Here is a 19,015-nt window from a genome sequence, read left to right as displayed (position 1 = left end):
TTGTGCAAGATTGGGAAGAAGTTATAGAAACTACTCTACAAAAATCATCTAGAAATGTTTTCCTAGCCTAAACCATGAACATGAACTTCCAGAAGCTAATGAGTCAGACAATGAAGATTTAGTGACTGATTTGCAAACATTTCAGAATGATATTCAACTTGCTGATGTAGAGGAATGGCTAGTAGAAGATAATGTTGCTATTGTCACCAATGAAGAATTTGGAAGATGACTAGGTCATCGATCTTACTTTGTGACAATATAGTGTTGACCAAGAGGAGTCAGATGGTGATTTATTTTATTTGTTTATGTATTTTATTTTATTTATTTATCTCTTGTTCTGGTGATCCATGTTGTGACACTATCACAGGATATGGAACGTGTCAATTTTACAAGCTTTTGGCCAGAATTTATGGTAATACATAAAACAAAACAAAAACAGTAAACAGTAACTTAGGTCCCACTACAAAAAAATACATTTTAGAGATAGATAGAGATTACAAAGCAAAAAACAGTAAACAGTAACTTAGGTCCCACTACAAAAATACATTTTAGAGATAGATAAAGATTACAAAATAATAACATATATCTAAAAACAAAGATGATGAGACTTACCAAACAAAAGCACTGGCAGGCTGATAGACACACAAACAAACACAAACATATACACAAAATTCAAGCTTTCGCAACAAACAGTTGCTTCATCAGGAAAGAGGGAAGGAGAGGGAAAGACGAAAGGATGTGGGTTTTAAGGGAGAGGGTAAGGAGTCATTCCAATCCTGGGAGCGGAATCCTTTCGTCTTTCCCTCTCCTTCCCTCTTTCCTGATGAAGCAACCACTTGTTGCGAAAGCTTGAATTTTGTGTGTATGTTTGTGTTTGTTTGTGTGTCTATCAACCTGCCAGCGCTTTTGTTTGGTAAGCCTCATCATCTTTGTTTTTAGATATATTTTTCCCACGTGGAATGTTTCCCTCTATTATATTCATTACAAAGTAATAAGTGTTACAGAGAAATAAATATTGCAAAATATATGTTTACAACAAAAATTATCGGTATTACAAATTTGGGCATACATTTTCAATTTACAATACAAGAAATGTTAAACACTGTAGTTCAGGAACTCTTCTAATGTATAAAATGATCCTTGCAATAGGAACTGCCGTAAGGTTTTTTTAAACAAGAGATCATCATCTACCAAACACTTAATTCTTGAAGGGAGGGCATTAAAAATCTTACAGCCACTGAAATGGACTCCTTTCTGCACCATACTTAGATTTGGCTGTTCATAGTGGATATCATGTTTCCTTCTAGTATTGTGACGATGATATGCACTATTCAGCTTAAAGATGGATTTTTCTTTCCTTATGAAGCACATCAACGAGAATATATATTGTGCAGTGGATGTAAGTATTTCAAGCTTCTTAAAAAGATTCCTGCATGTGGCTCTAGGATGGACTCCACACATGATCCTTATGGCTCTTTTTTGTACACACAGTACATTTTTAGCCAGTGGCTGATTTCCCCAAAATATAATTCCAAATGCCATAATTGCATGAAAGTAACCATAATACACTGACTTCATGGTTTCCATATTTCTATAAGAAGAAACAATGCGTATGTTGCTGAACTTAGTCTTTTGCACAGATCCACCATGTGGTTTGACCAATTCAGTTTGCTATCAATATGCAAGCCTAGGTATTTTGAGGAATCTACCCTGGTTATTGTCTGCTCACCTATCTTTACAAATATTTCCTCATCTTTGGATGTTTTGTGAAACTGAATGTAGTTTGCTTTACAGTAATTTAAAATAAGACCATTAATGTTGAACCAGTTCACCGTTTCATTTAAAACCTTATTTGCCGTTACCTCAAGTTTATCTACTGAATTATCAATAAGTAGTGTAGTGTCATCCGTGAAAATGGTGAATCTACAATATTCCATAGAGAGAGGAAGATCATTTACAAATATAATAAAAAGTAGGGAGCCCAGAACTGAGCCCTGCAGCACTCCACATGTGATGGTACCCCATTCTGAAGATACTGGGACACCATCTTGACTATCTACTACAACTTTTTGTTTCCTGTTTGACAGATATGAATCGAGCCATTTCCCTGCTGCACCAGCTTTTAGTAAAAGAATTTGGTGATTTACACAGTCAAAGGAAGAAGACAAAAAGATCAGCCAGCCTACAGCAAAGAAGCAGTTCAAACTGGCGTCAAATATTTGGAACAACTGCCAACTGCTACAGCTATGCACATATAGACAAGAAAGAAACGGCTTGATCCAGTCGCAAAGTCAAAATTTAAGAAATAGAAAAAAAAATTGTTTTACATTTTTTAAAAATAGATTTTCAATGTCTAATCGAGGTAGTAACAAATATAAAATGGAATGATCATACAGGCTTAGTTGTAGGAAAGCAATTGGCAGATTTTAATTTGTTGGTAAAATATGAGGGAGCCTACAAAGGAAATCACTCACAAAATACTCACACAATCCATCCTAGTATACTATTGAAGCATGTAGGATCCATACCAAATAGGACTTACAAGGGATATTGAATATATACAATGAAGAGCAGGGTTTGTTTAACCCATGGGAAAGAGGGATGAAGATGCTTAGAAACTGAACTGGTAGGTGCCTGACTTACAAAGTTTCAGGAACCAGATTTAAAAGAGGAATCTAAGAATACACTAGAAGCCTCTTTGTGTAGAGATCATGAAGACAAGACTAGACTAAATACAGTGAGCACTGAGAGATTAAGCAATCATTTTTATCGTTCTCCATATGTGAATGGAATTGGAAGAATCCCTATAACTGGTACAGTGAGAAGTACCCTATGCCATACACTTCACAGTGGTCATAGAGTATAGATACAGGATTGAGTTTTGTGTTGTAACAGAGCCAAATCCATATATCATAAAATATAATGCACAACTTATATAGAACATGATACACTTACATACAATACTAGCCATTAAAATTGCTACAGCAAGAAGAAACGCAGATGATAAATGGGTATTCATTGGACAAATATATTATACTAGAATTGACATATGATTACATTTTCATGCAATTTGGGTGCATAGATCCTGAGAAATCAGTACCCAGAACAACCACCTCTGGCTGTAATAACGGCCTTGATAAGACTGGGCATTGAGTCAAACAGAGCTTGGATGGCATGTACAGGTACAGCTGCCCATGCAGCTTCAACACAATACCACAGTTCATCAAGAGTAGTGATTGGCGTATTGTGATGAACCAGTTGCTCGGCCACCATTGACCAGACGTTTTCAATTGGTGAAAGATCTGGAGAGTGTGCTGGCCAGGCCAGCAGTCGGAACATTTTCAGTATCCTGAAAGGCCCGTACAAGACCTGCAACATGAGGTCGTGCATTATACTGCTGAAATGTAGGGTTTTGCAGGGATCGAATGAAGGGTAGAGCCACGGGTTGTAACACATCTGAAATGTAACATCCACTGCTCAAAGTGCCATCAATGCGAACAAGAGGTGAGCGAGACGTGTAACCAATGGCACCTCATACCATAACGCCGGGTGATATGCCAGTATGGCGATGCTGAATACACGCTTCCAATGTTCGTTCACCGCGATGTCACCAAACATGGGTGCGACCATCATGATGCTGTAAACAGAACCTGGATTCATCCGAAAAAATGAAGTTTTGCCATTCATGCACCCAGGTTCGCCGTTGAGTACACCATCACAGGCGCTCCTGTCTGTGATGTAGCATCAATGGTAACCACAGCCATGGTCTCCGAGCTGATAGTCCATGCTGCTGCAAACGTCATCAAAATGTTCTTGCAGATGGTTGTTGTCTTGCAAACGTCCCCATCTGTTGACTCGGGGGTCGAGACATGGCTGCACAATTGGTTACAGCCATGCGGATAAGATGCCTGTCATCACGATTGCTAGTGATACGAGGCCATTGGGATCCAGCACGGCTTTCCGTATTACCTTCCTGAACCCACCAATTTCATATTCTGCTAACAGTCATTGGACCTCGACCAATGCGAGCAGCAATGTCGTGATACAATAAACTGCAATCACGATGGGCTACAATCCGACCTTTATCAAAGTCAGAAATGTGATGGTACGCATTTCTCCTCCTTACGCGAGGCATCACAACAACGTTTCACCAGGCAACACCGGTCAACTGCTGTTTGTATATGAGAAATCGGTTGGAAACTTTCCTCATGTCAGCACGTTGTAGGTGTCGCCACCGGTGCCAAGCTTGTGCGAATGCTTTGAAAGCTAATCATTTGCATATCACAGCATTTTCTTCCTGTCGATTAAATTTCGCGTCTGTAACATGTCATCTTCATGGTGTAGTAATTTTAATGGCCAGTAGTGTATAACAGTTTTCATAGTTAATCTTTCAGTCCTTAAATTGCCTCATAGTACTGCATTATCATTTTTCAATTTTCTTATTTCTCTGTAATTTTTCTTTTTGTTGTACTCATCATTCTATAAATGAAATGGTTGACTAATTGTAAGTCAAATAATAATAATAGGGACATATAAAACACTGTGTCATTAACATCACATAATTCATGTAGTTTTCATATAAAGTTGTCAAATTTTGAATAGTTGTATTTTCTGGAAAGAAGATTATACTAATTAATATTCTAGTTCTTTTGAGTGAATATTAATGCTCAAAGTAAATAAGGGAAAAAACTGTTTAATTACGAAGCATGAAATGTAAATTTGAAAAGTTTTGTAATTTTGTCAGAAAAGGGAAATAATGATAAAAATTATTATTGTAATCATGGGAATATGCAGAAATTTTGCCACGAGGGAGTAATATCAAAATTTCCCCATTTTGAAATAACTGATATGGTGGTATGAAAACATGTCATTCTCCAATAACTAAATTTGGCAGGAAGTACACAGAACTCATTGCATGTCAAAAGCCAAATAGTTATCTACTTAATATTTTTAAGGTAGATTACTTTCATACCTAAACGTTATCTTATTAATATGCCACAATCTGAAATTACATCCTCATATGATTAAATACATGTTATCCAATGAGTTATGAAATAGATCTAAATAACAGTCACAACATTTATTCATACTCCTATGATGTTAGGTCAAGATTGAAAATTAAAAATCTGAAATGTGAAACATGAGAAAATCATGCTGGAAATATACAAAAATGCCATATTAATATTTCTCGAAGTGGAGAAACAAGGAATAGACTTTTAAAAAAAGGTTTATGCCCTCCATAAAACTTTTCTTGCTTATTAAACTTCACACCTGTTCACATTAATGGATTTATTATAGTACTTTCATAATTTCTATTTTTTAGGTGAACAAAAAGTGTTTTAAAAGCTACTTTTTTCAGTTGGTTAGATAAACTGTAGCCAAGGACCAATATATAACTAGATGAATGTGGGAAACTTTCCAAAACCATCCTCATATTGGCCAGTAGAATCAGCTTTTGGCAGGCTAGGACTACACCAAGGTAATCCTAGTCTCTCCAGTTTGTAACTTTACTGTGCTAGATGTCATAGACTTTGAGAAGGCCCCATTTCCGGAGAGCATATTTTTTGCCCTTGATATTTCATTCTCTTTCCACCTCTTCAAACAGAGAACATTTTATTTTCTGAGTGTGCTACAACAGCTCTGTTGTAAGTGAATTCAGAATCAGCAAGCCATCATTGGGTTTTTTTTCACAGGCAAATGGTGAGCTATTATTGTGCTTTCACTGTGCATCGAGAGGATGGGATGTCCTTATGGGAATTGGGGACCCATGACTGGCATGTTAGCTGCTGCCACGCTTATGTGATGAGAGTCCATGATGGAATCTGAGTGTCATGGTGTTAGGCTGGCTTCTTTGAACACAACAGAAAAAGATTGAAGACATTATTTTAGCACTGTTCTGTAAAGGTGAGTATCCATCTTGATTGCAAATCAGCACCAAAAGTATAGCTGTGCCAACGAAACAGCACAATTTTATATGGAGAGAATGACAACTAAGCAAATCCAAGATAATATAGTGACTGCTAAATCTGCATATTTCTTTTCATGGTGGCAGTCTTAAGTCTGATGTTTAGTGAAGACACAGACAGTGACTGCTAGAAATTCAGGAGAAGTCTGTAATGAATAAAAGGCTGTACCCAGATGCCAGGAACTATCTCTGTTCTTCTAAATCATCAAGTAAATTTTAACATGAAATCTCAGTGATATTACTCAATTTATGATGCTGCATAATAGTGTAAAGCCAAACAAAGACAAACACAATTATGATTGCCAAACATTAAATAAATGACCATGGCTGCAACTGCATGTGCAATGTTCATCAGTCTAGCTGAGTTTTTAGTTCATCCTTGGCTCAGTGTTATCAGTACTAGGACAAAATTGTTTGGTACAGATTTTTTATGAATAAATGTAAAAACCTGAAAGATTTCATCAACTGCCACGGATGCCTCCAATTCCGCAATATGAGGACCATGTTAACTACTGTGGCACACTGGACTCGCATTCGGGAGGACGACGGTTCAATCCTGCATCTGGCCATCCTGATTTAGGTTTTCCGTGATTTCCCTAAATCACTCCAGGCAACTGCCAGGATGGTTCCTCTGAAAGGGCATGGCCAACTTCCTTCCCCATCCTTCCCTAATCCGATGAGACCGATGACCTCGCTGTCTGGTCTCCTTCCCCAAAACCAACCCAACCAACTACTGCGGCTGCCCACCTCATACATCGTAGCACCTACTATCAGCACCCCACTTCATGTCCAACCAACATGGGATGTCTGCATCACAGGGCATATATTCACCAGGAAAGCCTACGTCATCTGTGTTGTCAGCACAAATATTTACCAGCTGCCGCAACACCACACAACACCAAGTCTCCACCAACAGCTGTCAGGGATCGCTACCCATTCGTGGAGCCTGCAGAACAGCTTCACCAGAGGTCACAGCTAGCCCAGAAACTACTTTGATATGCCAGTCACGTGATCTGGCAGTTAGATCCACCAAACGGGATTTATAGGGCGGCGCACTGCCAGCAAAGAGCAGTTCGACGCACCGCTTGGAAGTATACAGGGCTACAACACTGGCAGCCTCAGCCAGACACCTCTTCTAGCTGGCCGATCTCCTGGAGATGGACTTGGTATAGTCGACAAATGTCTTGACATTGTAGAATTGTTTTAGTATGATCTCTCCCTGTGAAGGGATGGGTATTTTCTATTATTATTTGTTATTTTATATTTATGACAATCTGCAGTTGGGATCTAGTCTGTTGTTCTTTTGGAGATTGTATTATTGTTTCATTTTGGTGAGAGCAATAAATTGTTTTTGGACTTATGTTTTCCGCATATCTGTTCTGCTAATGTCGATACTTCAATGGTGACGAGGGAGCAATAGGAGTCAATAACCAACTGAGTGTTGACAGTGGCCTTAAAATTCTGTTCAGCTTCTCAAGGACCATGATGGGTGTAGCCCAACGGCTATGGTGGACCAGGGTTAGGATGCGGGTGAATGGTACCGAGCAGCACTTGTGAAACTAAGGGACTGCTGAGGGGAGGAGTTCGATATCGGCTTCAAACCCAGAGACCTCCAGAGGTGTGGCAGAGGACACGTCTAGTAAGTCATCCAGAAGCTGCTGCAAGTGATTGTCTGCCAACAACGACTGGACAGCTGGGCCCATGTCATGTGTCTCGAGGCCCAGTAAGGGAAAAAGATCCATTCCCAATAAGTTGGTGGCCTTGGGGGCAGCGAGGACCAAAACCCAGGCTGTGACATCATGAGTGAGGTTCTGGACCTGAGCCAACAACCACCCCTGCAGTCAGATGAGGTCGCTGCTGTAGCTCTTCAGGGAAGTACAAAACGGATGAAGCAGTGGTGAATCCAACTTACGGTGGGAATCCCCATTGATAGTGGTAGCGGAGGATCCCGTATCCACTTGAAAAGGGAGACGAGTGTCATTCAACTGCACAATCACAGTGATCACTGCCATCATGTGTGGAAAAACTGATTGCACGAAGGAAATTGGCGGCAGTGGGTTCATCTCATCCACCACGGAGTTGGAGGCATCCAAAGTAGTGAGGTCTGCAGGTGGCTCCTCTGCAGTCTCCATAGCTGTCGGCCCTTGGGAATGACAGTGCTCCTCTCCCTGCCTGACTGCCACCTCCACTACTGCTGCCAATCACACTCCAGGCAGACCCTCTGGCAGAGGTCCCTATGCCCACGGAGGTGGATCCTGCGCCTGCAACCATGCATGGTCTCCTGTTGCCGACAGACCCAGAGCCTGACATCAAGAAGAGCCTTCCAATCACCTCGCGGAGGGGGGAGGGAGGACGGGGGGGGGGGGGGGGGGGGAGGTCTGCTGTGGCCGCCCACTTCATACGTAGTACCACCTACTGCAATAGCACCCCACTTCATGTCCAACAGACATGGGATGCCTGCATCACAGTGTGTATATTCACCAGGAAAATCTACATCGTCTGTGTTGTCAACACAAATATTTACCGGCAGCCACAGCACAACACAACACAACACCAGGTCTCAACCAAAGACCCCAGGCATCGCTACCTGTTCATGAAACCTGCAGAACAGCTTCACCAGAGGTCGCAGATAGCCCAGAAACTAATTTGATACGCCAGATACATGATCACAAATCGTTCTCGCAGGTACATCCACCAAACAGGATTTATAGGGTGGCACACTGCCGGCAAAGAGCAGTTCAATGCACTGCTTGGAGGTATACAGAGCTGCCACCCTGAAAGACAAGGCCAGACACCTCTTCTAGCTGGCCACACCTCTTCTAGCTGGCCAATCTCTTTCAGATGGACTTGGATTAGTTGACAGACATCTTGACATTGTAGAATTGTTTTATTGTGATCTCTCCCTGTGAAGAGAAGGGTCTTTTCTATTATTATTTGTTATTTTATATTTGTGATGATCCACAGTTGGGATTGAGTCTGTTGTTCTTTTGGAGATTGTATTATTGTTTCATTTTAGTGAGTCCAATAAATTGTTTTTGAACTTGTGTTTTCCACATTTCTCCTCTGCTAGTGCAGATACCTCCTTAACAGAACACAACAACCACAATTTTTTTCAAAATGCGTTTTTAACAGTTTCTGGTACTTTAATATGAGCTGCTTACAATTAATCATCTGATTAGCTCCTGTACTGGCATGATGTCTCCACTTGTTGTTTTACTTATTTGTATTATTTTTGTACAGACACTGTGAACCATATGACCATGAAATTTTGCTGTATCCACCTTATTGTTGACACACACAAATAATTCTATAGGTATAACTTTCTGAAGAAGGGCAGTAAGTGCCTGAAACCAGTAAAGAAATTAAATTTCTTTCATGCAACTAGTTTCTTATTATTTTGTTATATACAACTACAGTTGCTGAGGATGTATAAAATACTAAATTGTATTAAAATATGTAATGTTTCTTCAGTCATCATTTAAATATATGACTATGAGTTTCATAATTGGTTTAAGATGTGAGAAATGGATTTTGTTACTGTGAAAACTTCTGTTCGTGTGTTAAATTACAAGAAAAATATAATTCTCCTAATACATTGTAAACTTCTTATTCTGATATTGTCCACAGATTGTAATACTGAAGAGCTCATTGAATTTAAAACATCTAGCTTAATAAAAGAAGAAACATGCATGAAAAAGTTGGTATGCTGAGTTTTGTAAAAATGTGTAATTTGCAAACTTTTTCTGAAGAAAGCCCATTAGTGATGAACTTCAATAATTCCTTCATTAACCCCTTTCTATGGAATAAGCTGAATTATATTTTTGAAATTTTTTTGAATCAGCAATATTGAGTACACTAAAAAATACTTTTTGTATAAAATTTTGAGTTTTGTTAAGTGATCCTCAGTTCCTGAATGAAATATTTCCTGCTCCAAAAACTACTTCTTATTACTTGTGATAACTCATTTTCATTATTGAGTATAAATGTGAATTTCCAAATTAATGTTTCAGTATACAGAAAAGAGCCAGTTGGATATTTTATGTGATTCACCTACAAAGTTCAATTTGCTCAGTTTGTAAATGAAGGTTGATTGCAATCTATTTTAATGTTAAAGCATTATCACAAAAAGCAGGATGGTAACAAAACAATAGTATTTGGCACACTATAAAAATTATGGTACACATTTTTTTTTAAACTGATAATTTCATGCCATGGCTTTTTATTTATACCTGTGGGTCTGAGTAGCAAATTGATATTCTTTCTTCATCTGTGCTGAGCTTTGAAAATGTCTTGTGAATCCATTTTTCTCCAAGCTGGTCTTCAACAGATTCTGCATAAACAAGGAAAAAACCTTCCTTCTTTGACTGCAGTGTTGCTTCAGAGCATATCCTGGTGAATTCTGGATCAATACTAACATTATTTGCTGCCATCCTGAAGAACCTACAAATAATTTTTCAAAAAGGAATAACTCATCAGTGTGCCTGACACTAATTATACACACACACACACACACAAACACACACACACACACACACACACACACACACACAAATATATGCACTTTGCACCATACATGTACTTTAAAGTGCAGGAATTTATGTTATGGAATACTTACATTGTACATATAATGTTTTGTTTGAGAGCCACCATAAGATGAAGCTTCCTTTTGTATGCTACTCAACTATAAGTGACTTCACATGCAAAACTTTAATTTTTTGTTGCCTTGTTGAGATGTATCAACAAAGCAATGAAGCTCACATACTACTAGCTATAGTAAGATGGTAGAAACCTGAAACTGATTGTAGTGAGATTTTTGGAGTAAATCTAAGAGTGTATCAAAGGAAGAGGCTACAGAGAGGTGGAGGCGGTATTTTCATTGCAGTACAGAAGGAACTCAAATCCACTGAGGCAGAAATTGAAGCTGCATGTGAGAATGTTTGGGCAAGACTCAGTATCAGGTTGGGCATAAACTTATAATCTGTCAGCCACCAGATTCACTCCCTGATGTACCTGGAAAACTTTAGAGGAAAAGTCAGCTCACTAATACATGTTTACCCCTATCATGCCTTCATTATTGGAAAAGAATTTAAGCCATTCAGCAGCTGATTAGGATCATTACAGTTTTGTCAATGGTGCATGTGACAAGACATCCTGCAAAACAGTTCTTAATTACCTCTCTGAAAACTTATTAATAGAACAGGTAGCACAGATGCTGACTTATGGCAGAAATATATTAGTTCTAATGGCATAAATTGGCCTGACCTCTCTGAGGATGTCTGATATCACTGACCACAAGGCAGTTCTAACAACAATTGTTTCCAAAACACAAATGACAACTAAAACAAGCAGAAACGAAAATAATCCATTTTTGACAGTATAATATAATTGGATAGGTAAAAAAAAATCTACTCACCAAGTGGCAGCCAGAGAATGCACACACACACACACAACACACACACACACACACACACACACACACACACACACACACAAGTTTTAACTTATGCAAGCTTGAGCCAGTGGATCCTTCTTCTGGCAGAAGAGTTGAAGGGGAAGGAAGAAGAGTGAAGGAAAAGGACTAGAGAGGTTCGGGAAAAGGGGTGCAGTTCAGAAAAGTCACCCAGAAACCCAGGTCAGGGGAGATTTAGCACTGCGCAGAGTGGCAGCAGTTAGAGGCGCTATGTCACAGATCGCACGGTCCCTCCCGCCGGAGGTTCGAGTCCTCCCTCGTGCATGGGTGAGTGTGTTGCTCTTAGCACAAATTAGTTTAAGCAGTGTGTAAGTCTCGGGACTGATGACCTCAGCAGTTTGGTCCCTTAGGGATTCACACACATTTGAACATTTTTTTGGAGACTTACCAGATAGGATGAGAAGGAAAGCCTTTCCTTCTCATCCCACCAGGTAAGTCTCTCCTGACTCAGTATTCTGGGTGACATTTCTGAACTGTACCTCTTTTCCTAAATCTCTGCAGTCATTTTTCTTCACCCCTCTTCCTTCCTCTTCACCTCTTCTGCTGGAAGAAGGAGCCACTAGCTCTGAAAGCTTGCATAAGTTAAACCTTTTTGTGTGTGCATGTTTTCTCCTGCTGCAACTGGGTGAGTAGATTTTTGTATCTATCCACTTACATTATATTGTCAAAGACACGTAGAAGGATCTACATGTTCAGTTAAATGGAAAATAGGCAGTAGTGTTGTGTCTCAAGGATGAATGTGAAACATATAAGTCTTGGCAGGATCATTTAGAGGGACTGTGACTAAAATTTGGAAGGACAGTTGACCAAGTCTGAATAAATATGTGATCAATCGAAGTGTTTATGATGGAGGGACCCTCCATAATGTACATGCTCTACATGGAAGCTTCTAAGTAAACAGCAATTGCTGCTTAGTAAATATAAAACAGAGCATAGGTCTACAGATACAGAGATGCTGAATGAAAGGCATTTAGCTGTCAAAAGGGCAAAGTGTGAAGTTTTCAACAATTACCGTAGGCTAATATTGCTTAAAGACTCCTCAGAATACCCAAAGAAACCCTGATCACAAGGAAAGGCTATCAGTGGCATCAAAGTTGTCCAAACTCTCAAGGATGACAAAGGAATTGAAAGCAAAACAAAAAAAAAAATGCTAAAATCTGTTTTCAAATGTTTATTTACAAAGGAGGATCAATACTGCCAAAGCTTAAATCCCACATCACTACAAAGATGAGCAATACAGGTGCCGGCAGTGTTGGGAAACAGCTGAAATCACAAAAATGAAACAATACTCCAGAGCCCAATGGAATCCCTATCAAATTATGTGCAGAATTTGCAACTGAGTTAACACCTCTTTTAACTACAATATACTGTAGATACCTTGAACTAAAAACTGTGTCCAATATCTGGAAGAAAGCATAGGTCACTTCCATATACAAGAATAGTAGCAGAAGTGATCCATGAAAATTTTGTGCAGTATTATTGATATCCATCTGTTGTAGAATCTGAGAAGTTATTCTTAGCTAAAATGTAATTACGTATCTAAAACTGAATGACCTCCTTCATGCCAACCAGCATCCTGAAAGCCATGTGTCAAGGCAATCATAAATAGGCAGTCTTTCTCAACTTCTGAAAAGTATTTGATCTGTTCTTCATTCATCCAGAAAATTTCTTCCGATTGCGGCAATGTCATTTGCACATGAACATGCAGTCTGGAATGCAAGCATGCACACCCACTTACACACACGCGCGTGCACCTACCCACACACAAACACAAACACACACACACACATTACATATAATATAAAAATATATTGTAATAGTCCAATAAATTAATTCTGTTCTTACTTTAGGAGCAGTTGCAGTTTTTGCACATTCTTTCTTTCAAGTCTGCTGTACTTCACATGGTCTAAAAGTTCTGCAGCTGAATAGAAGAAGTGATCTAATAAAAATGTCCTTAGGGATTTATAAAACAAGGACAATGAGGAAACACCTTTTATTTTGTATGTCAAACCATTCTACATTCCTATAGAACTATTTGTAGTGAAGGTTTTAAAGGCTGATATTATTACAGACTGGACATGAAATTCGTCTTTTTGCCTTGTATTATTTGTGTATACAGAGAGGTCCAGAAAAATGTAAACACTCTTTGATAGTCAATATTAATGGAACAAAATTATATACCATTATACATCTTGCCCCATTAGCAGCCAAACAACACCAATGCCAGTGAACTGTTGACTGAACTGGGGCTGTCAGTGTTGTTGGTGTCCTAGCCACACAGGATGCCTCAATGGTTTCTTGTAACTCATCCAGTGTAGCTGGCTTCTTTTGATAAACTTCAGTTTTCAAGGTCCCCCTAGGTAGAAGTCAAAAGGTGCAAGGTCTGAAGATGATGGTGGGTACTCAACAGTTCCTCTTCAACCTATCCATCATCCAGGTAGCTTTTCATCCAAATAGGCTCTGACATCTCTGAGGCAGGGCACCATCTTGTTGTTGGTAAAATCTTTCATTTCAAACACCTCTCAGATGGCAGGTAAAATCAATGTTTGCAGCATATGAAGATACACCTCACCAGTTACAGTACCTTCAAAGAAGAATGGCCAATCAAGCCACAACGACAGTCCACACCAGACATTTACACCTGGTAGATAAACATTTTTGCTCACTTGAACATGAGGATTTTCAGGAGCCCAGTATGCGCAGTTGTAGTGGTTTACAGCACATTTCAATTTGAATTGTACCTCATCAGACCAGATAACTGTCCTTGCAAACCATACACCCTAGCAAAACATCACTTCAAATGACCCATAGTACTCCATCCTTCAATCTGGGTCACCCTCGTTCGTAGTGTGCAGCAACCTTGGAATGCACGCCATACACTCTGCAGCCCTCAGTATGGCCATATGCTTGATTGGCTAACCCCACTGTCACATGCACCCAGCTTCACTGATTTTTGAGGTAATCTAGTAAAATATTGCAACACAGCAGTACTGGAAGCTGGACTTGTTGATGTTTTTGGTCGGCCAAACCTTTCCTTATGCACTTCTTGAACAGTACCACTGGCTTCAAATTTATGTTGAATACAATAAAGTGTTATACATGTTGGTGGCTGAATTCCATACACATTATGCCATTGCAATTGCACCTCCATCATGTTTTCGTACTTCTAGTATCACTCAATGACAATCTTACTTCACTGACTGCTGCACTGTCATCTGCTAGAAAATTCACACCAAGATCTGTTGTGAAAACAGTGGCCTATGCTGCCATGCAAAATTGCAATGATGTGTCATTTTATTCCACTCACTCACTCACTCACTCACTCACTGGTCATACCGGACTCGAGAGCCCATTACCGCAGCAACGTATTTTCGCCGTATGTCCCTGTCTTGGGCTATTTCCTTCCATTCACCTTCAATATCTAGGCTCCTCAAATCAGCCTTCACATTGTCCTCCCATCTATGCCTCGGTCTCTCCACAGAATGTTTTCCCTGTAAGTGCCCTACCAGTACTCTGCACACTGCCCTGTCCTCATCCATTCGAGCTACGTGACCCGCCCATCGCAGCCTACCTGATTTAATAATACTGATTATGTCAGGGCTTGAATAGAGTTCGTGAACCTCTTCGTTATGCAGTTTTCGCCACTCTCCACTAATGTCATCCCTTTTTGCTCTGAAAAGTTTCCTCAAAATTTTGTTTTCAAATACTTGAAACAGCTTTTCATTTTGCACAGTGCGAGACCAAGTCTCACACCCATACAGCATAACTGGTAGAATAATAGTTTTGTATATTCTAATCTTTAAATTCCTAGACAATATCTGTGATGAAAGTAATCTATTCAGTAAGAAGCAGCACGCATTTCCTGCCCGTAATCTCTTCTTCAGTTCGGATTCAATCTCATTTCTCGAAGTGATGTCCACGCCTAGATACTTAAACGTGTTCACTTTTTCAAACTGCATGTCTCCAACTCTTAACATTTCCTGATCTACTGCTGTTGGCATACTAGTAGTAACCAGGTATTTAGTTTTGTCTTCACTTATCCTTAGACCTACATCTTCACTAGCCTTGATTAATGCATTCGCATTTGCTGTTACAGATTCTTTCCTATCGTTAATGATGTTTAGATCATCTGCATACCCTAATATCTTAATATTTCCATTTAACTCCACACCCTCTGAATTATCTGCTGCCATTCATACAATATATTCTAGGACTAAATTAAAAAGTAGAGGAGACAGAGCATCTCCCTGCTTAAGTCCGTTCTTTATTACAAATTCTTCTGACTCCAATTTCCCCACACATACTCTACCTTTTGTGTTTTTCAAACTCGCTTCTATAAGTCTAACATACTTCTTTGTTATTCCAAGTTCCGAAAGAATTCTGTAAAATTTTGATTGCAATACTGAATCATATACTTTTTTTTTAAATCTATGAAAAGATGATGAACTGGTTTATTGTATTCCCATTTCTTTTCCAAAATTTGAAGCAGGGTGAATATTTGGTCTATAGTTGATCTGCTCCTCCAAAATCCAGCTTGGTAATCCTCCACAATTTCATCTACATATGGTGTAAGCCTGCTTTGCAGAATATTCGAGAAAATTTTGGAACATACTGGTAATGGCGATATCCCTCTACAATTACTACAATCCATTTTGTTGCCCTTCTTAAAAATTGGGATCAGAATCGACTCCTGCCACTCTTCAGGTATCATCTCTGAGTTCCATACTTATAGTTATCACTTTGTGAACTACTTCCATCAATTTCTGTCCCCCATTTTTAACTAATTCTGCAGTTATGCAATCTGATCCTGGTGCTTTATTTTCAATTAGTTGATTGCATCTCTTACTTCCTTTAACGTTGGCTCAGGTATCTGGGGTTCTGCTATATGTATTTCGTATGCCTGCTCATTCCCACTTCCTGGTGTACATTTAATAGATGCTCAAAATACGCCCTCCATTTACTTAATATAGCACTGGGATCTGTCAGTATTCCCCCAGCATTCCCTCGAAGTGCATTTGTCCTAGCCTTGAACCCCTCCCTATACCCATTTATGTCAAGGTAAAGTTCCCTAATGTTTTTTGTTTTACTGTTTGTTTCCATTTTTTTAATTTGATTGTTCAAATAATCCCTCTTCTTTACCCGTAGCCTACGACCAACTTCCCTTCTCATGTTCAAGAACTCCTGTTGTTTTCTATCTCCCATTCTATCCCAATCTAATCGCGCTTTTCCCCTTTCCTCTACCAATTTCTTGCATTCCTCATCAACCCACGGTTTCCCCCTGTTCTTCTTAATTGTTCCTATTGTGACCTTCGCTGCCTCTTTGATATTATTCCTCACAGTGATCCACTGTTTATTTACATCCTCATCTTCATCTTCATGTGTCCTGAGAGCATCAAACCTATTTGAAATTTCTATCATGTACCTTCTTCTAAAGTTGTCATCATATAGCTTGTTAGTGTCGAACCTAACAAGTTCTGCATTGTGACACCTTGATGTTGCTGTAGATAGCCATTGGTGAACTTTGGCAACTACAAGAAAATGATCAGAATCGCAGTCTGCTCCCCTGAAAGTCCTAACATTTTCTATACTAGTGTGCCATCTCCGATCTTCGGGTGTGTCCATCCGGAGAGACCCAAGTTGCTTTATGAATGTCCTTCCTTTTGAAATATGTGCTCTCAACAATCATGTCTTTTGAAACAGCAAAATTAACAACCCTTGTGCCATTATCATTCAAAATGTTATGTAAACTTTCTTTCCCAATTGTAGTCCGGAATGCTTCCTCCTTCCCTATCTTCGCATTAAAATCTCCTATGATTAATTTTGTATTGTACGAGGAGAACTCATCCCACAGTTGATCTAGTTCTTCATAAAAGCTGTCTTTAACAACCTCTTCAGTGTCCTCAGTTGGTGCGTGTACATTAATTACTACTAGTCTATTCCACCTGCCGGACAACACTGCAACTGATAGTCTGTCACTAATGAACCTTATATCTCTGACTGCATGAAGCACTTTTCTCTCTACTGCGAAACCTGTTCCGAAACTGTGAACTTCTGCACCTCCATAGAAAAATGTAGTTACCCCTCTTTATGCTACCCTCCCCCTGCCACTGAGTTTCTTGAATAGCTGTAATGTCTACATTGTATCTATCTAATTCGTCTAATAATGTCTGGCACATTCCTGGCCTGTTCAAACTTTTAATGTTCCATATTCCCAACCTGAAAGTTCCTTTCGGCCTGAATCTCTTCGAAGTAGGTTCCGCCCGGCGAATGGGAACCTAGTTTACCTCCGGATTATTTTACTTCAAAGGGATCCACGCTCATTAATGTTGCTGATTCTTGATGAATAGATTTGATAGTAAGAGAAGAAGAAACAGGGATGGTTCATCACGCCATCGCCTGCTCCCCACCGGCCGTCCGAGACTGCTTATTTTTTGTATTCGCAGCTACCCTTCATATCTGAAGGATATATATCTGAAGGATATATATCTGAAGGATAGGGAAGGAGGAAGCATTCCGGACTACAATTGGGAAAGAAAGTTTACATAACATTTTGAATGATAATGGCACAAGGGTTGTTAATTTTGCTGTTTCAAAAGACGTGATTGTTGAGAGCACATATCCACATATCCTTAACCTGGGGACGTGCTGTGCCGTGGTCGTAGGGGCCCACAAGACAGGTCATTTTATTCCAAAGAGATTAACTATCAAAGAGTTCTACATATTTCTGGACCTGTTTGTGTTAAGGCTTTTGTTTATCTCTTTTAAATTCTTTGTCACATATTTACATGTTTCTAGAATAAAAATACAGAGGAGTTGGAGGATATCAAAGACTTTTGGAAAAGGGGCCCTCAGGAATCAATTTGTTGTGCACAGTGGATTACTCTTATAACTCTTTTGTGGGTCAAGAAGGTGACTGAGCTAGCAGTTGTGCTACCCCAAAATATATCATAATCTCATACTGTAGAATGCTGTGGAACAGGGTGAAGTAAGCAATTTGAATGATGTGGAAGCCCTGTGAAAGTGGTTAAAATGAGAAGTAATGGAAGAGGCAATGGCTGGATTACTAAAGGAATTAGAACTTCTTGCCAGAAAAAATCTGCAATGAAAATAATTGCACAGCAGATGTGCACATGCACTACAAAGCATTCTCAAAAATTTTACAAAAGGTCATAAAACAGGCAAAAAATTGTACAATTAAGTTAAAGCAATGTTGGGAAAAATAAGAAAACTAATGACAATGTTGTCTTGTTATTACAGAATAAGTGCAACAGTAAATACATTCAGCAGCTACTTCATTGGAATAGCTTAAAATGTAACAAAAACTAACTCTATTGGAATTCAGCTGCCAGCAGGAAACAAGATCACAGCTGAAATTATCAGTGTTTGAGGATGATGTGAGCAGGGAGGAAACAGTCTAATATTTGCAGATTTAAAAACATACTGAGCAGGAATTGATGGCATATCTAACAGAATCTTACAGCTCTCCCTCCAAAACATTATTGACTCACTCACTCATATACGTGACTGCTCATTAGAGATGGGCATCGTCTCTGATAAGCTACAAAAATAATAAATTATGC

The 19,015-nt window shown here is 39.2% G+C and overlaps 1 protein-coding gene across 4 annotated transcripts in view; it reads right to left on the bottom strand.

Annotated features, from left to right (window-relative positions):
- The window catches only part of LOC124805123 (SET and MYND domain-containing protein 4-like), a 136,689-nt gene that overhangs the window by 100,853 nt on the left and 16,821 nt on the right, over positions 1–19,015 (bottom strand). For all 4 annotated transcript variants that reach the window (XM_047265579.1, XM_047265578.1, XM_047265577.1 and 1 more), the window contains one exon: positions 10,195–10,405. In XM_047265579.1, coding sequence (XP_047121535.1) covers positions 10,195–10,395 — 201 coding nt within the window. In that variant the 5' untranslated portion in view covers positions 10,396–10,405. The remainder of the gene's footprint in view (positions 1–10,194; positions 10,406–19,015) is intronic.

This window comes from Schistocerca piceifrons, chromosome 7 (genome assembly GCF_021461385.2).
Source record: "Schistocerca piceifrons isolate TAMUIC-IGC-003096 chromosome 7, iqSchPice1.1, whole genome shotgun sequence".
NCBI classification, from domain to species: Eukaryota; Metazoa; Arthropoda; class Insecta; order Orthoptera; family Acrididae; genus Schistocerca; species Schistocerca piceifrons.
This window is presented reverse-complemented; position numbering and strand designations above follow the sequence as displayed.